The sequence below is a fragment of the Mustela erminea genome, chromosome 5 (assembly GCF_009829155.1).
Source record: "Mustela erminea isolate mMusErm1 chromosome 5, mMusErm1.Pri, whole genome shotgun sequence".
Lineage (NCBI taxonomy): Eukaryota > Metazoa > Chordata > Mammalia > Carnivora > Mustelidae > Mustela > Mustela erminea.
The window spans coordinates 73,564,962-73,586,803 of NC_045618.1; the positions used below are offsets into that span (position 1 = coordinate 73,564,962).

At 38.5% G+C, this 21,842-nt stretch overlaps 1 pseudogene and 2 gene segments (V, D, J or C); all 3 read left to right on the top strand.

The window, feature by feature from the left end:
* The first annotated feature begins 5,184 nt into the window (after positions 1 to 5,184).
* Positions 5,185 to 5,740, top strand: LOC116590173. The segment is given in 2 exon segments: positions 5,185 to 5,284; positions 5,406 to 5,740. Coding segments are annotated over 2 exon segments (381 nt in total).
* Positions 5,741 to 12,046: 6,306 nt separating this feature from the next.
* LOC116590174 lies at positions 12,047 to 12,894 on the top strand. The segment is given in 3 exon segments: positions 12,047 to 12,119; positions 12,307 to 12,705; positions 12,800 to 12,894. Coding segments are annotated over 3 exon segments (546 nt in total).
* Positions 12,895 to 18,280: 5,386 nt separating this feature from the next.
* On the top strand, positions 18,281 to 18,921 carry LOC116590175 (annotated as a pseudogene).
* Positions 18,922 to 21,842: the final 2,921 nt, after the last annotated feature.

The window sequence follows — 21,842 nt, forward strand, 5'->3', positions numbered from 1 at the left end:
TCCATAAATACTCAATGAACTATTGCTCAGCCATCAGAAAGGATGAATACCTACCATTTGCACTGACATGGATGGAACTGGAGGAGATTATGGTAAATGAAATAAGTCAGATGGAGAAAGTCAATTACCATTTGGTTACACTTATTTGTGGAACATAAGGAATAGCATGGAGGACATTAGGAGAAGGAAGGAAAAAAGGAAGGGCATGGGAATCCGTGAGGGCGACGAACCATGAGAGACTATGGAGCCTTGGAAACAAACTGAGGGTTTCGGAGGGGAGGGATTGGGGGTTGGGTGAGCCCAGTGATGGGTATGAAGGAGAGCACATATTACATGGGGCACTGGGTGTTATACACAAACAATGAATCATAGAACACTACATCAAAAACTAATGATGTACTCTATAGTGACTAACATAATGTAATATATGATATTATATAATATCATATATCATAATAATAAAAAGCTATTAAAAATCATGAGAAACTATGGACTCTGAAAAACAATCTGAGGGGTTTGAAGTGGCGGGGGTGTGGGAGGTTGGGGTACCAGGTGGTGGGTATTATAGAAGGCATGGATTGCATGGAGCACTGGGTGTGGTGAAAAAATAATGAATACAGTTTTTCTGAAAATAAATAAATAAATTTAATTTAAAAAATCATCTATATTTAAAAAACAAAAAAAGCACATTTTTTGACCAACAGATGAGTTAGTTTGCACATTTCCCAGCCATCCTTTTTGATCAATGTTCCACACTCAAATCTTCATTCTCTCCATTTTCATCCTCCCAGTTCTAACCCCAATGACCTAAGGCCTTAAAATTGAATGGTAATAGATGGTTGATAATTGGTCTTGCATCAGACACCCTCTTATATTTGTTTGGAAGGCAGATTTGTAGAGTAGAAATCTTAAGTATCTCCTCAAGTTTCTTTAATTAGAGAATCTGACCATTTTCACATTCATTTTTACCATTTGAGAATATTTTGAGTCTATAGTTCAGGGTTATGAAATACACTTACATTGTTGTTCAATCAGCAGCACCTTTCATTTCTAGAATCTTGTCACCTTGAAAAACTGAATATTTGGACTCATTAAACAATAACTCCCCTTTATGCCATTCCTCCACTCCTTCAGAACTACTATTCTGCATTCTCCTTCCTTGAGCTGAAGCTCTTTAGCTCTCATAGAAGTGGAATTATGTGGTCATTTTCCAAAATTTCATTTGACATATTGTCCCCATGATGCATCCACTTGCATTATGTGTCAGAATTTCTTTACTCTTTAAGGTTGAACAATATTCCCATGTATGTAATATACCGTTTTATTTATCCATGTCTATCTGTTGATGGCCTTTTGGGTTGCTTCCTCTTTTTGGTAGAAACTGGAATTCAAAAACATCTCAATATTTATGGAAATATCAAAATTCTTTCAATTTTTGAGTATATATCATAAGTGGGTTGCTGGGTCATAAGGCAATTCTATTTTAAGAAATTTAGACACATTTATATTCGTTATTTGGAAAAACTATGCTCTAGACTGCAGTATCACAAACAAGTTTCAAGGAACAGAGAAAGAGAGTGATCACTAGTCATGAATGGAGCTCCAGTATGCTGGTGAATCACAAAAGCCTAGAGGAGTTTTTCACTCTTACTACAGTGCATTGCTTATTTCAGGTCTGGATGGAATGGTGAAGCCACTACCTACTGGTCAGTTCCTGGATAGCAGTCTGAGTATCCATTATTTCTTTCCTCATTTGGTAAAAGATCCAAACCTGCAATTATTGAATTGTTTTTTAGTAGTTCCAGTTGCATAAATAAAGAACCTGTAAAAGACTCTCAAAATATTTCAAATGCTTAGGAAGAAGTCTTTTGCTACCCACTAGTCTTTCTCTGAAATTTGACAATCTATACTGTCAAAAAGAGGGAATAGGCTTTTAATATCCCAGCTCTGTGTTGTAATCTATTAGCTTTTCCATGAAGTTTCTTGATACTTTTGAGCTTTGTTTCATTATCTGTAAATTTATTATTAGCAGTAAATTTATTATTAGTAGTAGTATTAGTATTTTGTTGTGACAATTTATCAATAATATACCCAGAGAGATTGGCAAGTAGCAGATGAGCAATTTAGGAGGACAATCTTTTTTTTTTTTAAGATTTTATTTATTTACCTGAGAGAGAGAGGGAGAGTGAGAGAAAGCATAAGAGCAGAGAAGGTCAGAGGGAAAAGCAGAATCCCCACAGAGCCCGGAACTTGATGCAGGACTCGAACCCAGGACTCCGGGATCATGACCTGAGCTGAAAGCAGTCGCTTAACCAACTGAGCCACCCAGGCTCTCCAGGAGGATAATCTTAATAGGTACAGAAAAAGCATTTGACAAAATTCAGATCCATTCCTGATTAAAACTCCCAGCAAATTACACAAAATTGAAGGGAATTTCCTCACCTTAAAAAAGGGCTTAACAAAGAGTCTACATCAAATATCACACTTGATGGTGAAAGCATAATTGTTTTCTCCTTAGTTTCAGAAATAAGGGGAAAGTTTTGGCTCCACCACTTGTATTTAATATTGAAATAGAGGTTCAATCCAATGTAATAAGGCAAGTAGAAGAAACAAAAGCCATAGAGTTTGGGAGGCAAGAAGTGAACTTCTCTCTATTACCAGAAAGCATATTTGTGCAGAAAATGCAAGGGAATCTACAGAACAGAGTGAAACAAACTACTAGAACAAATCAGTTAAGAAAGTCAAATGTACATCTACCATGTGATACATCCATTCTACTCCCAGATATGGGCTCAGGAGAAAGGAAAGAATGGGTCTATAAAAAAAATCTTATATGCAAAAGTTCATAGCAGTTTTGTTTGTAAGAACCTACTGGGACTACTCCATATGGCCAGCAACAGGTGAATAGACAAAGTGTTTTATAGGCATAGGATGAGATACTGCACAATAACAGAAAGAAACAAACTCTTGATAGTTATGACTATGGAAGAATATTAAAATAGTTACATTGTGAAGTGACAGATAAAAGAGTACATATAATTCCATAATTAAAAATTATAAATTATGCAGACTAAATAAAGCATTACAGAAATGTTCCCTGGAAATGGGAGTGGTGAGGGTTGAGAGAGGGGCTGCCAAGAGACTTGAGGAAACTTTTGGGATGATGCATATGTTCATTATCTCAAAGGTGGTGAGTGCTTCAAAACTACAAATGTCAAATTATATAGAATTGTCCAGTTGGTGCAGCTTATTTTAATGTAAAATATGCATTAATAAAAGCCAGTAAGTATCCATATTTACTATGCAGTACCTTCCCTCAGTGACATGCAAGTCCTCCGTGTGACACAGAGTGCAAAATATTTCTCCTTTGGTTTTCATTGGCCTGAATGTTTTTTCTAAAGTTATGGATAGGGATGCCTGGGTGGCTCAGTCGGTTAAGTGTCTGCTTTTGGCTCATGTCATGATCCCAGAGTCCAGGGACTGAGTCCTGCATGAGGCTCCTTGCTCAGCGGGTAACCTGCTTCTCCCTCTGCCTCCTGCTCCCCCTGCTTGTGCCCTTTCTCTCTCTCTGACAAATAAAAAAGTAAACTGTTTAAAAAACTAAAGTTACAGATAATGACTTTCTGCATCCATGTACTATATTGTTTATTTTCCTTTTTAAAAAAGCTTTGATTTATTTATATATTTTAGAGAGAATGCTAGAGTGATAGAGACTGAGAGAGAGACATAGAGAGAGAAAGCAGACTCCGAATGAACGCAGAGGCCCATGCAGGGTTCTGATCCTGAGATCATGACCCTAATCATAACCAAGAGCCTAAAGCTCCACCAGGTGAGCCATCCTGGTGCCCCATGTTTATTTTCAACCATTATCATTCTAACCTCCTTGGGATTTCCCCTGCATATCTGAATACAACTTTGCAGGGGTTTGTCCAAAATTCCTTTCTAGTATACTTCTGTGGCAGGCCTGACAATGTGATTTGAGAGGTGGAGGGGAAGCCAAGGGACACATGAACCCAAACAGTATCCAGGCAAGAATTTCTTACTTCCCTTTGCATTAGGGAAAGTGTTTCCATGTTGGCTCTAGACTCATGAACCTCCTTGATCTGAATCTCTTGGAGAGTGGCCTCCAGGATATAGCTTGGGCTAAGCTTCCATCTATATGTCTAAACATAAATGTTTACAGGGCTTTACAGAAGATGTGTCCCTTTCTAGAACTTTTTCCTGATAATCCTGATTTCTTACCTTGTGAGAAAAATTATTTGATTAATGTTTGGCAACAAAATGTGACGGACTGTAATAGAAAACATCCTTGAGACTAAAGCTGTTAGGATTATAGCATTAATATTTTTTTCTTAATTCATATACACTAGTCACCTTGTTGGAGTCAACCAAATATTGAAAACTTAATTTCAGATGATTCTATATGGATTTGATGACTCCATGTATGATGTTTCTTCTGTCTGTATCTGCTATTTTTCACTTTTTAATGATTCTGAAAATCAGTAATATTTGACTATTAAAATGGTTGACTAACAAATAGTGTGACTTCTTCTGAAAACTTTTATTAAAAAATAGTATTTCTAGCAATTGCTAATAGTTTAGGAAAAGTAAATACAGTATTTCAATTAAAGGTCATTTGTTCATTATTTTTGTTTGATGTAGAAAACATTTAGAGAGTACTTAAAAAAAATGACAGTCATGACAGTCACAGTTCTAAATATTGCGGTAAAGTGCCCAAAACACAGAATCAGTCAATGACTTGACTTCCTCTTACTTTTTCTGTATTCAACTCGAACCCCATTTCTGGCAGTCAGTGGTTTTTGGGCTGGTGCACAAGGATGCATGAGAATATGAAGTACTGAAGTAAGATGCTTTAAGAAGTTTGTTATCCTCCCAGCCACAGAAATGCCCTAGGATGCTGTGTTAAAGAACTTCCATATCAGGCAGTGTCTTAAGAACAAAACAGACCTGAGAAGTCAGGATTGCTGTTGTTCAGACTTCCCAGGGTCACCTGAAGCCTGACATTCGCCTCATGAGGTCAGGGATGAAACAGATGGCTGACTTGGGGAGGATTTGGGCCAACATGTATGCATTTTAATCCCTGTCCACTAGGGGGTGCAGCTTCCTACCACAGTCATATTTCCTGCGTGAAATGTGGGCTTCCACTGATCATTTCTCTGTCACTCTAACCTTCTTCATAGTAAGAATGAAGAACATTATTTAGGTGATGCTCCAGAGATGAAGTGTTCTCCAGGCTTCGTGACTGTGGTACTCTTAATGCTTGGTAAGTACCATTCCTCTTACAATTTGGATTCTTTCTTCCATGATGTCAGTTAAACCTTTAACTATTATTTATCCATGAGTTTTATGCCCAAGGTGATACAGATGTCCTTCTCTTTCCTCAGGACAAACCCGTGGAGACTCAGTGACTCAGACAGAAGGCCAAGTGACCCTCTTAGAAGAAGCTTCCCTGACTGTGAACTGCACTTATTCAGCATCAGGGTCCCTTACTCTTTTCTGGTATGTCCAGTATCCCGGTGAAGGTCTACAGCTCCTCCTGAAAGCCTTGAGGGGCAAGGAGAAGGGAAGCAACAAAGGATTTGAAGCCACCTTTGACAGCAAATCGAAATCCTTCCACTTGGAGAAAGGCTCAGTACAAGCATCAGATTCAGCTGTGTACTACTGTGCAGTGACTGACACAGTGATGGGGACTGCAGGGGGAGCTGAGCACAAACTCTGAGCAGAACAGGGGCCTGGAAGCTGAGTGTCTCTGCCTGATCCACTCTGGTTCCAGCACAGTCTGTGGTTGTTTGTCCCTCAGTGTCTGGTTGATACAAAATCATACAGAGAACTAGAGTTTAGGAACTAGAAATAACATTTTCCAAATCCAGGTGTTCCTTAGTGACACTGAAAGCAGTTCAATGCCAAGACTTTCTCAGTCAGGGTGTAACTCATTTAAGGTAAAACCACTTAATAATGTAGTGGTCTTGTGGTCATCCTTGCAGTGAACGTCCAGCCCCACAAGTTGTTCATTGCACCCTGGTGGGAGATCCTGTGTCTTATGACAGTTTTAGAGAGACACAGTGTGACCAAGAAGGTGGTGATGCCCAATGTCTTCCTGACGGAGGAAGGGAGGAGAGGTGATGGGAAAGCTTCAGCCCCAAACCTAAACCTGTAATGGGTTCATGTTGGCCAGAATCCTCCCCAAGTCACCCATGTGCTTCATTCCCGACTTCATGAGGCACATGTCAGTCTTCAGGTGGCCCTTGGAATTCTGAAGAACAGCAATCCTCACCTCTCAGGTCTATCATTCTGATTATGGGGTAAGAGTCATCAGTGGGAGGGACAGAGAGGGAGGGAGAGAGAATCTCAAGCAGATTCCTCAAAAAGCATGGAGCCTGACATGGAACTTGATCTCATGAACTGATCATGCCTTGAGCAGAAACCAAGAGCCAGTCATTTAACTGAACTACTGTATCACCTAGGCACCCTATGACCTTTAATTTAGTAATTAAATTATTAAATTTAATAATCCCCTTATCAGTAGATTTTATGAATGAGCTATGATCAGAATATTAATACATTTCCTTATATATTAGTCATATATTCTTGGTTTAAATTAATTTTTCATGTAATTGGTTTAAAATATAAACTTCTCTTCATAACTCTATAAATAAAAAAGCATGTGAAAATGTACTTTAAACAACTCAAGAGGGTATACAATAGAAATTTTTCTCAGACTTTTAGATAAACATTGTAATCTTGGGGTGCCTGACTGGCTCTGTGGGTAGAGCTGGGACTCTGGATCTCAAAGTCATAAATTTGAGACCTGTGGTGTGTGTTGAGAGTACTTAAAATCTCTAAGAAAAAAAAAAAAACCATTGTAGATTAATAATACAATTTATCTCTTGATTTCTCTAAAACTGTTTTAAAAAGATAGTGCAGATACTCCAAAGGGCAGAAAGCCACAAAAACAAAAAGAAACAAGAAAGAAGCTATCAGCAGTCAGTGACATCAACCACTTTTAGAAAATAGGCTCTTTATAGATAGAGGCACACTTGCAGGAAAGACTAGATAAGAGGACACCGGAGCCTACTGGGAAAGCACCTCAGTGTGCGCTGTGCCCTCTGGAAAGGGTCAGGGAAAAGAAGCACCACATGATTTTGGGTAATTGAGGAAGATGTTGTTGCCCACGCTGGTGCATGGGTGGGTGCGTGCATGTGTTTGCATATGTTGAAGATATTGAGGTGGAGGGAAGTAAAATATGTGGACCCAGTGAGGCAATTTTCCAAGTCACAGAACAGCTATGCATCCACGACCCTATAAGAAACAATGATCATCTTCTAAACCCAGCAGAAAATGGGATTTTGGTCTTTGAGGAATTGAGAAGAGGACATAAAACATTTTCCCCAAATATTGTGCATTACAGAGCTTTTTGATCTTTGCTCACCAGTTCAACTTTCCTTTACTTAAAGATGTTCTTCTGTTCTTCCCTCTAATCCCTGGCAACCACTGGTCTTTTTATTGTCTGCATAGTTTTCCTCTTCCAGAATGTCCTATCTTGGATGTCAAACAGATGCAGCCTTTTCAGATTAGCTTCTTTCACTTTGAAGTATGCATGTAGGCCCCCCTGGGTAGCTCAGTGGATTAACCATATGCCTTCATCTCAGCTCATGATCCCAGAGTCCTGAGATCAAGTCCCAGGTTGGGTCTCTGCTCAGCAGAGAGCCTGTTTCTCCCTTCCCTCTGCCTGCTACTCCCCCTGCTTGTGCTTGCTCTCTCTGTCAAATAAACACATGAAATCTTAAAAAAAAAAAAAAAAAAGAGGAAAATATGTACGTATATTTTCTCCATGTCTTTCCATGGCCTGGTTTCTCATTTCTTTTCAGCACCAAATAAGATTCCCTTGTCTGGCTGTACCATAGTTTACTTACCCTTTCTTCTACTGAAGGATGTCTTGGTTGCTTTCATGTTTTTGGCAATTATGAATAAAGGTGCTATAAACTTTTGTGTGTTGATTTCAAATCTTTTTGATAAATACTCAGAAGTGGGATGACTGGATTGTATGGTAGTTCTTTTTTATACTTTTTGAAGAACTTCTATACTGTTTTCCATGGTTACAGCATTGTGCATTGCCTCCAACAGTGGACAAATGTTCCAAACTCTTCGCATCCTCGACCACACCTGCATTTTGTTTTTGAAAATAGCATTCAATTTTTATTGATCTTTAAAGTCTGGATGGTACCAGGGAATTTATTGTAAATATAGAGACAAATACATTGAGATAGTCACCATTAAAAAGGAATAGAAAATTACATATTTAGAGTATTTGTTTTTTATCTGCTACCTTCAATTAGTGGTTAGTACCAACATTTTATTTTGTTTTATTTTTAAACTATTTAAATTCAATTAATTAACATATAATGTATGATTAGTTTCAGAGGTCCAGGTCAGTGATTCACCAGTCTTATACAATACCCAGCACTCATTGGATCATGTGGCCTCTTTGATGCCCGTCACCCAGTTAACCCATCCAACCACTCCATTCCCCTCCATCAATTCTCAGTTTGTTTTCTATGATTACGAGTCTCTTATGGTTTGTCTCCCTCTCTGCCTTCATCTGGTTTATCTTTTCCTCTCTTCCCTGATGATTCTCTGCCTTGTTTCTTATATTCCTCATATCAGTGAGATCATAAGATAATTGTGTTTCTCTAACTGACTTATTTCATTTTGCATAATACCTTCTAGTTTCAACCATGTCATTGCAAATGGCAAGATTTCAAATTTTTTGATGGTTGTGTAATATTCCATTGTTTATATGGAACAATAAGTTTAGTTTTTGATTCAATTCAATAATTTCTTTTTATCTATGCTTTGATTACTGATATATTTGAACTTATTTCTAATATTTTGGTTTTGCTCCATATGCTTTCACTCCTTTCTTCTCTTTCCTTTTTTGTTGCATTGATAAAATTTTCTCTTTTTTTTCCGATGATTTGGGGAAAGTAAAGTACCTTTCTCTTTCATTACAATATCCTCAAACTATTTGTGTGTATACATGTACAAGTGTGTACATTTTTTTATGTCTAATTTTATTCTGTAATATATTTTCCTTGTATACACCATGGCTTCTCCTTGGGTGTGCTTTTTCTCCTGCTGATTTAGTATATTTAGAAAACCTCAGTGCCTGACTGAAGCAAACTATACACTATCTCTATATCAGGACAGAATTTCAGAAAGAGTTTATCAAATGAGCTGATAAGCTCCAGTTTTAATGCACATCGAGGAAAACAGAGAAAATGAAAATCTTCCGGCACAATAATGAGAACATGAGTTCTCTTCATTCTTCTTCAAGCCCCTTGTCCCTGACTTTCCTCCACCTGGAGTAATTTTCACCTGCCAGCCTCAGGGCTTATTCCTTCATTTCCTCCTAGTCTCTGTTCCTAGAAAAACATGTGCTCATGTGAGGAATGCATATAAAGTTTATTGTAGTGTAGTATTTCCTGGATTAAAGAAGTCATCTTAGCCTTTAATCAATAGAGGAAAGGATGCATAAATGGAAGTATATCCACAATATGGAATATAATGGAACAAAGGATATATACAGATTAATGTAATAAGACCTACAGGATTTACTATTGAGGTTATAAACAAGAAATATATATTTATATTATAATAAAGTCTAAATAAAATGCTGTGTATTTTATGCTTATTCAAATCTAGTAAAACATCTGGGAACATCAACCCCAAATTGTCAAGATGAACAAAGAAATAAGGTAATAAGTGATGAAAGCATCAGAATTGAAAGTGGTAGTCAAAAAGGATATTACTCTATGGGTAACATTTTATTACTTTTAATAATTCACATATTCACAAATTTCTCCTATTGCTAAAAGCATTGAGAATCATAAAGGCTTATCTGTATTCTCCTCTTTCCTTGGCACCAAAAAGAGGAAAAGAGAGATGACCACCTTTTTCATAACATTATGTCCACCGACCTAAACTATACATATTTCTCTGGGGTCACATAGTTTTTAGTTTGCCCTTCACTTAGTGTCCTATTCTTTGACTTGATTATAATTATATATATTTTCATCTTCCCCTGTAGATGATAAACTAGTATGTGTTCCTCTTTTCTATATTTTATTTATATATGTATTGTTTTAATTTTATTTCCAGTAATTAACATACAATGTTATATTAGTTTCAGGTGTATATATAGTGATGCAAAACTTCCACAGATCACCTGTGCTCCTCAGCAACAGGGCACTCCTTCATCCCCTCACCTATTGAACCCATCTCCCAACCCTATCCATCTGGTAATCATCAGTTAGTTCTGTTTAATTGCGTTGTTTAATTGCTTCATTTTTGTCTTGTTTATTTCCTCCTTGTTTGTTTGGTTTGTTTCTTTAATTCCACTAGAGTGATATCACATGGTAGTTGTCTTTCTCTGACTACCTTATTTCCCACAAAGTTATATTCTCTAGCTCCATCCATGTCATTGCAAATGGCAGAATTTCATTTTTGATGGCTGAATAATATTCTAGTACACCTTATATATTCTGAGCATCTAGGAAATTACTCCTTTAAAAATGCTCAATGAATACTTGTTGATTTCTTTTGAACTCAGGTAAGGAAATAAAATAAATAGCACAAGATGAAATTTACCAAATTATTTTCTGATCTCAATTTCCATGCAATTCCATTTTAAAAGTATGATTTGGTTTACCTGTAATACCCATTCAAACTAAGCAGTTATCTTCTTTTCTGGCCATCTGCATTTCCTTCACCAGGAAGATTGGAATAAAAGGGGCTGGGGATTTGTGTCTGCTGAATGGCTTGTTCTAAGTTGTCTTTGCCACCAGCTTTGTTCCTCGAGGGGGCACTCTAGACCTTAGGAGAAACAAAGACTGTGATGGTTGGAAGGTTGAATAGTTACAGAGAACAGAAATCATGAGAGCCAGTCCACTTATAGATAGCAAAGTTAGGGAAGAGAGAGGAGAGGGTTTTTTGTAAAGACCCTCTCAGGTTTTCAGTTCTGCCATTATATATCAACTTCAGACATCTGGAGGCCATGTCTCTAGAAATCCATTATGCAGATAATTCTTCACAGGTACCAGCATAGGAATATTGCTGGGCATTGTGAGTATGGAAACTCAACAGAAAATCTCCCATTATCTGCTGTCAATTGTTATGAATAAAATCATCCAAATTTACTGGTCTTGAAACTGTTTTAATACCCACATATCTTACCTTTTCATGTGCTGAGAGTGGAGGGAAACAAAAATGAAGAGAAGAGAGGAAACAATAAGGAACAAAAAGGAAAGGAAAGGGAGAGGACAATATTGACTTTGGCCAGCAACGTGTGGCTGGTCAGACTGAGCTCTGTGGGTGAGCATGGTGTCTAGCAGTAGCACAGGAGAGATGGAGAGGTCGCAATTACATCAGTGAGGACTTTAAGCACTACCTCCTATTTTTCACTGACCACATTCTGGTAGGAATCATTTTCTTTACAGACAGTGACTGTCTGTCTTGGTTTCTAGAACTCTTTTGATGGATTGCATTTACTTCTGCAATACTGAGTGGATGCTATCAGATAGTTTTCCTCTATCAGTATTTTTACATAACTGAATGCTCACATTGTCTGTCAAACTATGCAATTTGGGGAATGGAGTCATTCTTCCCTATGATTCTTCAAGGTTCTGGGTAATCCCCAATAGGCTCTGACTCTTCTAGAAGAATCATTCACCTTTCTTCACACACTAACCCACACTTTTCTAATATAAAGTGTTTTAAGAAAAAATAATAACCCTTACATCCTCCTATATTGGAAATATTCCTCCTACCTGCCTGCACTGACCGCAAGCACAGTTTGGGAGAGATTTCTGTGCAGTGTTATAGGGCCACTGGGTGGAGTCTCAAGTTCTGAGAATGACAGGGCTGAGGTGTGATTGGTGCTCAGTGATTCTGGTGGGAAGGATTCACTGTAAGAACACAATTCCTCTGGACCCAAGACTACACTCTACACAGTAGGGGTGAAGGCACCTCATTAACTAGACAAGGTATCATGAGGACACCCTGGGGAACTCTGCTGGGAATCCTGTGGCTCCAGATTTGCTGTGAGTGGGGACGTTACAGATGGGGGCTGGGGAGTGGTCCAGAACCCACAGTGATGGGAGGAGCTGACACTGAGCTCCTAGATCCTATATCCTCAGGGGTGTGTCTTAGGATATTTTACACATTTTCAAACTACATCAGTGACTCTCCAGTGACATCATTTGTGTTTGTTTCCTTCTTTCCACACAGGGGTGAGAGGGATGACAGTGGAGCAGAGCCCTTCAGCCCTGAGCCTCCAGGAGGGAGCCAGCTATACTCTGAAGTGCAATTTTTCTAGCAGTCCATACAGTGTACAGTGGTTCCGACAGCACCCCGGGGGCAGCGGTCTCATCCGGCTGTTTTACATAGCTTCAGGGATGCAGCACAGTGGGAGGTTAAACTGCACAGTGAATACTAAGGAACAGTCCAGCACCCTCCACATTACGGCTTCCCGACTGGAAGACTCAGCCACCTACCTGTGTGCAGCCCAGGCACAGTGGTCTCTGGTGATCTGCAGCCTGCACCCAAACTGCACCTGGGCCTGCAGACCCGCCCTTCTTCGGGGCGGGCCCTTGCTCTCATGCAGCCTTTGCCCATTTTCAGATTTATGTAACAATGTCTTTTCCCTCCTAAAATTAGACCTACCAGTGCTCTCATTTCACTTGCTTTTCTTGCTCTTTTTCTTCCAAAAAGCTCTTTGCAGGTAAAAAGCTCTACCATGGAACTCTTGGAGTAAGTGACAGAGATGCCCATATCCAGTACCATGGGAAGATAGAGGTCCTGGCAGCTACCACATAAATTATTTATAAATTACTTAAATGGAAAACCCTCAAAAAAATAGATGGTCATGAAAAACAGAAGACGTGACATAATTTTTAAGTTTCTTGTAGGTTATTTTTCAGTGAAATATGAAGAGATCATGTGGAATGTTTTTTCAAGTCTGTATTCAGCTTTTTTTTACTCCTGGAAATGGAAATGTAAGAACATAATTTCTTTGAGGATCACTCACTCTTCTTATGTAATTACACTTATTTTCTTTTTCAGCAAGATAATACCCTATGAATAAGTATTTTCATTTTATGCATGAATAAAGGGAGGATTTTAGAGTATAAGTGACTTGGTGGAGCTAATAGTATTCCAAAGTTGGTGAATCTGAGGTGACACAAATGCTTATCCTCTGAATACCGATATAGAAGACCCCACAGAATCACAAAATCTCAATGATTTCTATTGATCAATTTGTATGATGTGTTGATATCTATCACTGACAGAAGTAACCATTTCAGTCATTTCTGAATAGTACCTTGTGTGGACAAGCACATGGATATTTCCATTCTGTTCCATGAAAATCATCACTTTCCCTTGCATTTTGAATGAACCTATTTTCATGATCTTGTAACATCTTTCCCAGTTTGGAAAAGGGAGCAGAAATCCTCCAGGACAACCCTAAGAGAACCCTACTCTGTTGTAGTCATAGACAAAGACTGCTGACCCCAAACCCAGAATTGAAACTTGCATGTGGAAGATTCCAGCACACACAGAATTCCAGCCTGCGCTGGTTTTTATGTTGAGAAAAGGGCATTGATAGGAAGGCCTGTCCCCCTGAAAATTCAGATAGAGATAGATGGGCAGACTCCCTGAAGCTTGGAGAAAAGCCAGCTTCCTGAGCATGGGACCTGTGCAATTATATAACCCCCAACTCTCCCAAAGAACCCTACCCTTAGTTTGATGTTGTGCCCTCACTGACTTGAAATCAATACTAATTTTATCTTTGTACCTGTATTTTAAAATGTTGTCCCATAAGTGGGAGAACAAGTGCCTGAGCAGAGACATGTGGGAAGCAGGACTCAGGCAGGAACACATGCAAGCTCAGGTTTTGGGTCACAGCAGGCTGTCTGTGAGCTGAACAGTTGGCATGGCCACCTGTGGTGTTTATGCCTGCTTTGGACTAGCTGGGGCTTTGACATGCAGCAAAGGGGCTAGTAAATGTTGTTCGGAAGTTACTACAAATTGAATATGTAGGGCGCCTGGGTGGCTCAGTGGGTTGAGCCGCTGCCTTCGGCTCAGGTCATGATCTCAGGGTCCTGGGATCGAGTCCCACTTCGGGCTCTCTGCTCAGCAGGGAGCCTGCTTCCTCCTCTCTCTCTGCCTGCCTCTCTGCCTACTTGTGATCTCTGTCTGTCAAATAAATAAATAAAATCTTTAAAAAAAGTTGAATATGTATACCTGGTCATTTCAAGAAAGCAATTTGGCAGGTTTTTTTTTACAGACTAAAACATACTCTTACTTCATTACTACATTGTCCAGCAATAGTTGTTCCTTTGTATTTTTCCAAAGGATTTGAAAAGTTATGTGTACACACATACTTGTACACAAGTGTTTTATAGAGGTTTTATTCATAATTACCAACCTTGGAAGTAAGCTACCTGTCTTTCAGTAAGTGAATGAATAAATAAATTGTGGCACATCCAAACAATGGAATATGATTGGTACCAAAAAGAAATGAGGTATGAAGCCATGAAGAGATAGGGGGAAATTGTATGCATTTTACTAAGTAAAAACAACCCATCTGAAAAGGCTATAAGGTATGATTCAGACTCTATGGCTTTTTGGAAAAGACAAAACTCTGGAGGCAGTAAAATGTTGTTGTTGCCAAGGGTTGAGGGGAACAAGAGGTATCAGTGTAGCTCAGAGCATGTTTAATGTAATGACTTACTGTTTATGATACTGCAATGGTGGATACATACTTTACACATTTGTTCAAACCCAAAGAACATACAACAGCAAGAATGAACTCTAGAGAAACTGTGGGTATTGGGTCACATGATGTGGCAACATAGGGTCTTCCACTGTGAAAAGGCCATGCGGAAGGTGATAATGGGAAGGCGATACCTATGTGGGGTCAGAAGGTATACAGGATACCTCAGCACTATGTCCTCCTTTTTCTTTGAACCTGGTTGTGATGGTTGAAGAGAAGAAAATTTTTAAAAAATTAAATGGGAGACATGAAACTAATATGTATGAAGGGTTAAAGCATTTTAGATAAATGATTCCCATAGAAACATTACCTGATGATATATTTTAACCTGGTTTTTGAATTATGTTCCCAAGTTTTCATTTTGAGATAATCTCAAAAATTGTAGAGGCATCCCTGTTTGGAAATTTTGAAACTGTGAACTAAGGATTCAAAGAGAAAGCCAGAATCCATAAAGCAATTAGGCTGTTTTAAAAAGTGCATTTCGCTTTCTATATTAGTAAGCTCATGCACCTCCTTAGGTTGTCTCAACTGCAGAGATTCTTTTTTTCATACAGAACATAAGTTATATGTAAAAGATATTTATAAGAAATTGAAACTCCAAAAGAACTTCCTGCTTACCCCTGGCTCAGGTCATAGTGCACCCTCATCTCAGTGCCTGTAAAGGACTCCACTCAGTGAACAAATTCCCATTTTATTTAATGTTAATTTGGATTTATTTCTCCTTGATACATTAGTGATCTCAGAGAAGAAACGAAAATCCAGGTAGGATCTCATCTCATCTCATCCTGCTGAAGAGGCCTCAGGGTGAGTTAGGATCAACCTCAGACCCACAAGATCACATGTGGTTATGACAATGGACCTGGGGTTCCATGATGCACACAATTTCACTCAATCTGACACCAGTCCACATTGCATACATCCGGTCATCAATAAATATTTGCTTCATTATATAGCATAGAGAAAATTAAGAGCTAGCAGGGCCCTTAGAATTTCTTGAGTCCAACTTCATTTTACACATCTTGACTGTTTCCAAGATGACTGTATGGAAAAATTAGGTAGTGAATGAGCTGGAGGAGAAAGACACTGGGTTTGTTAATTTCCTCTTTAGCATTCGTTTCCCTGCCTCCTCCCTTTAGGACCATCGTGCTGAGTAAAGAGAAGGTGTCTAATGCAATCCCAGGCATTTATCTCTGTGGTTTGTGCCTGAGAAAGTTGTGGTCCCATCAGTTTGAAACCCTGAATGGAGAGTTCCAATTTGTGTAAATGTCTGAGACCTTGGGCAGGAAGGGAGACTCAGGCTGAGCCACTGTGATTTTACCAGGAAACTCGTGCATCACTCACTGTTTTTGTAAGAGTAAGCCAAAGGTGATGGCACCATGTGAACACCTACAAGTATTTCTAAGGACTTTCCTTAAAAAATAAACAAATATATTTAATATCCCAGTTGGGCATCCCTTGAAGGCATGATGAACATAATGTGCATAACTCACAAATTGTCTGCAAAAAAGATAACTGGAATTGGAAGACTTGCAGAACTGGCAGTCCATGAAGATGGTAGATGAAGGTTTTCTAGACCAACACTAGGATCATACTAAACCAAGAGCCTATGAAATAATCAAGAAGCTGGAAATTTTGTAAAAGGGATGGCCTTATCTGTGCAAAAGTTAATAAATGGAAAAGTGTTATTATAAATAATGTTCATATTCGACCATTACATTCAGTTCTGAGTGTCACACCGAAAAAGTGCAAATATTGACCTAAATAATCTATGTTGGAGAAGACGGAAATTTTCCTGGAGAAGTGTGAGAATTCTTACTTTATGGAGAATTGGTGAAAGAATGGAAGATTCTCAGAACCAAGAAACTCTATACATAAAAACACATTTCATATATACACATATATTAATATATTGAGTTGATGTTCTGATAGCTGTCTTTAAATCTTTCAGGGTAGAACAGGTAGAAGGAAGACGAGTTGTATTCTTTGTCATTTGAGAGGCTCCATGAGTAGGAATCACAGGAAAGGGGATTCCATTTTTGGAAATGAGGTAGTCTTGGTTTCTCAGAGACCATTTCTCTTGAACAGTTCTTTAGGACTAGTTTCCTGTTGGTACCATCCCCCAGCACACACAATATTTATGGTTTCCTGGATTTTTTCTCATAGAGGTCATCAGAAGATTCCAAGAAATTCATATGAATGAGAAAAAGATTTTGGAAGAGAGAGATAATTCTGGAAACTCGCAGGACTGGAGAACTTTATTAATGAGTCCTGAGGCAAGAACACTGTAGTGGAGTTTAGGAGAAATATAATGGAGTATGGAATGTGGAGTAGTGTTGAACAGGAAGTGGGAAGCATGACAGGATGGATGGCTAATACTTTAGTGGAAATTCTCCTTAGGCTGTGAGTCAGTAATTGCATTGGAGGACATGCCGTGCATTTTGATTTGAGAAAAGGAAATCACCTCAAGGATAAACTTACATGTGGTCATATTTTCTGAGTTTGCAGCTTGATGTTTTCTCGGGATTTCTACTGAGATTCTACTGCTGATTGCACTAATTTGTATAGAGGTATCTGACAGATTTCTCTATACAAATTAGTGCAATATTAGGTCAAAAAGTTTCCTACAGTTAAAATAGTAATAACAGATGCAAGTTATCCCTGCTCCCTTATAATTTAGATTTGGTCCTTGACTTTTTGTCATAATCATCTTAGCTGAAGGGGTAGTCCCCATTTTGACTGTTGGTACTGTCATTCCTTTGGAAAAAACAAGGTCAGGCAACACGACCCAGGAGGAGCAGAGTTGAGATCAGAGGCATTTGAAATATCAAATGATCTTCTCTCTCTTAATGTAATCTTTGGTTACATTTTCCTTTTACAAAAGGGTTTTCTCTGCAATAGACAATTGAGGATGGTAGATTTGGTAGAACAGGAAGGCAGTAAATCATGATTCCTTCCTGATTTCAAACATGTACACCAGGGCCATTTCTAAATAAATAGCAATAACATCTACCTCTTTTCAGGTTACTAACAGTGACTCAGTAGTGTGCAGGCATGTAAACCTTGATCTCCACATTCTTACTGTGCCCTTCATCAGTGATCTAAGATATAATTTGCTTGACCAATTGCTGCCTTGATGCATGTGAGTCCCTCAGAGGCACAGGCTAAGAGAAGAGCATTTCCCCAGTGAGTTCAATAGAGATGTGACCACAAGATGGCAGGGCACCTGTGCTGATGCAGACCACGTAGAGGGTTCATCTTAGTGCATCTGATGGACTAGACCATGGCAGCAGCAAAGTCTTTACTTATTGGCAGGTAGACAATGTGGGAAGTTACTCTGTTAGAGGAAAGTAGGGATGGCCTGATAAGAAAAGAAATTGAGCTGGCTGGAGGCTGCAATTCTGAACGTGAGCTTAACTCGGAGGAACCATGAAGATATCCATGGGAGCTTTATTCATGTTCTCATGGCTACAGCTGAACTGTGAATTGAGCATTTATGGGCAATAGAGTATATTAGGGGATATTACTCACAGGTTAAGACTGGCTTTACTCAGGTTTCCTTCACTTAGTGTAGGAAAAGAGCATTCTGAAACACAGTAACCTGGAATCTCTTCTCCTTTCTCTTACGTTTTCTTTCTGCACAGGTTTCAGCCTGGGAGAAAATGTGGAGCAGCATCCTCCTACCCTGAGTGTCCAGGAAGGAAGCAGCTCTGTTATCAACTACAGTTATTCAGACAATACCTCAGACTACTTCCTCTGGTATAAGCAAGAACTTGGAAAAGCTCCTTATAGACATTCGTTCAAGTGTGGCCACAAAAGAACGAAGAGTCACAGTCTCATTGAATAGGACGGCCAAACATCTCTCCCTGCCCAACAGAGACACCCAGCCTGAAGGCTCAGCTGTGTACTTCTGCGCAGCAAGCACACATTGCTTCCCAGGCACCTGCTGCCTCCACTCAAACCTGGAACTGGGGCAGCCCCTGTCCTTTGACATAGACAAACAAATTATGTTTCATGCTGTTGTTTATCCACAAGTGGAAGCTAACATATTAGACATTAAAAGCATATAAGAGGAAAGGTAAGCTGATGATGACCTGGACAGAGTTAGAACATTGTGTTAGATGACTGATGGTTATGGATTCTTGAAGAAAGTTAGTAATGTTTTATTTTGAAATCTGCGTTTTAAAGATGACTTTACATTTGCTATTCAGAACCCTGTCATACAAATAATTTTTAATACTTTAGCACAGCCTATTATGGATAAACTTTTAATTCTTGTTTTTCAAATGTTACAAATGTCACTTTTTCCTTGTTATAAAACATTACATGCTAAATACAGAAAATATGTAAAATATGAATAGTGAAATTGATAATTCTGTACCGATAATTTATTACTAATGTTTGGTTTGTTCTCTTCTTAAATCTAATGTAAGTAGGATTCTGATTTTTTCCACTTAAATTTTATATCATGAATTGAGTATTCTCAATTTTAAGTCTCCTCCTCCAACACCTGCTTTTTAATAGCTCTGTGAGAGATTTTCAGAAATCACAAATTTGTTTTAAATTTTCTTCTTCTTCTATATTTCTGGTAAAATTTGAGAGCCCTTTGTATGCATTCTGATTATTTTCTTATTGAAAAAATGTGAGTTGGAATTTTCTTTAGAGCCCAGTGATGGCACATATTGTTTTTATTTTTGACAGAAAGTAAAAGAAGTGATTTCTTCAAGAATATGAGTTGAGGAGTAGACTCTTTTCAAATTATGTTAGTATGTGTTCACATTTACACTCAAAATTTGGAAGTAAAAGTTGTATCTTATACAGCATGAACTTTTTTTTTTATTACCATGTAATGTATTATTAGCCCCATGAGTACCAGTCTGTGAATTTTCAGGTTTACACTCTTCACAGCACTCACCATAGCACATACCTTCTCCAATGTCCATCACCCAACCACCCTCTCCCTACCCCCCTTCCCCCTGGCAACCTTCATTTTGTTTTGTGAGATTAAGAGGCTCTTATGGTTTGTTTCCCTCCTGTTCCCATCTTGTTTCATTTATTCCTTTCCTACTCCTCAAACCCCCCACGTTGCCTCACAACTTCCTCATATCAGGGAGATTATATGATAATTGCCTTTCTCTGATTGACTTATTTGGCTCAGTATAATACTCTCTAGTTCCATCCATGTGGTCACAAATGGCAAGATTTCATTTCTTTTGATGGCTGCATAGTATTCCACCATATATATATATATATATATATATATATATATATATATATGCATAAAGAAGAATATAAAGAAAAAAATATATATATATATGCCAACTCTTCTTTATCCATTCATCTGTTGATGGACATTTAGGTTTTTTCTATAGCTTGCCTATTGTGGACATTGCTACTGTAAAATTTGGGTGCATGTGCCCCTTGGATAACTACATTTGTATCTTTAGGCTAAATACCCAGTAGTGCAATTGCTGGGTCGTAAGGTAGCTCTATTTTTCAACTTTTTGAGGAACTTCCATGCTGTTTTCCAGAGTGGTTGCACCAGCTTGCATTCCCACCAACAGTGTAGGAGGGTTCCCCTTTCTCCTCATCCTTGCAAGCATATGTCATTTCCTGACTTGTTAATTCTAGCCATTCTGATTGGTGTAAGGTGGTATCTCATTGTACTTTTGATTTGTATTTCCCTAATGCTGAATGATGTGGAGCAGTTTTTCATGTGTCTGTTAGCCATCTGGATGTCTTCTTTGCAGAAATGTCTGTTTACATCCTCTGCCCATTTCTTTTTTATTTTTTTTATTTTCAGCATAACAGTATTCCTTGTTTTTGCACCACACCCAGTGCTCCATGCAATTGTCTAGTGTGAGGTGGTGTCTTATTGTGGTTTTGATTTGTTTTTCCCTGATGCCGAGTGATACGGAGCACTTTTTCATGTGTCTGTTGGCCATCTGGATGTCTTCTTTGCAGAAAAGCCTGTTCATGTCCTCTGCCCATTTCTTGATTGGATTATTTGTTCTTTGGGTGTTGAGTTTGATAAGTTCTTTATAGATTTTGGATACTAGCCCTTTATCTGATATGTCATTTGCAAATATCTTCTCCCATTCTGTCAGTTGTCTTTTGGTTTTGTTAACTGTTTGCTATGCTGTGCAAAAGCTTTTGATTTTGATGAAGTCCCAATAGTTTATTTTTTGCCCTTGCTTCCCTTGCCTTTGGGGGTGTTCCTAGGAAGAAGTTGCTGCGGCTGAAGTTGAAGAGGTTGCTGCCTGTGTTCTTCTCATGGATTTTGATGGATTCCTTTCTCACATGGAGGTCCTTCATCCATTTTGAGCCTATTTTTGTGTGTGGTGTAAAGAAATGGTCCAGTTTCATTTTTCTGCATGTGATTATCCAATTTTCCCAACACCATTTGTTGAAGTGACTGTCTTTTTTCCACTGGATATTCTTTCCTGCTTTGTCGAAGATTAGTTGACCATAGAGTTGAGGGTCTATTGTTACTTATCATTGAAGTATTTCTTCCTGGTGTATGTGGGAAAAATTTCATACATATTTATCATGCACCTTACTCACATCTTGCTAGTGGACTGCAAAAGACATTGAGATTCCCACCAACAGTGTAAGAGGGTTCCCCTTTCTCCACATCCCCTCCAACACATGTTGTTTCCTGTCTTGCTAATTTTGGCCATTCTAAGTGGTGTAAGGTGGTATCTCAGTGTGGTTTTAATTTGAATATCCCTGATGACTAGTGATGATGAACATTTTTTCATGTGTCTGATAGCCATTTGTATGTCTTGATTGGAGAAGTGTCTGTTCATATCTTCTGCCCATTTTTTGATATGATTGTCTGTTTTGTGTGTGTTGAGTTTGAGGAGTTCTTTATAGATCCTGGATATCAACGTTTTGTCTGTACTGTCATTTGCAAATATCTTCTCCCATTCCGTGGGTTGCCTCTTTGTTTTGTTGACTGTTTCCTTGGCTGTGCAGAAGCTTTTGATTT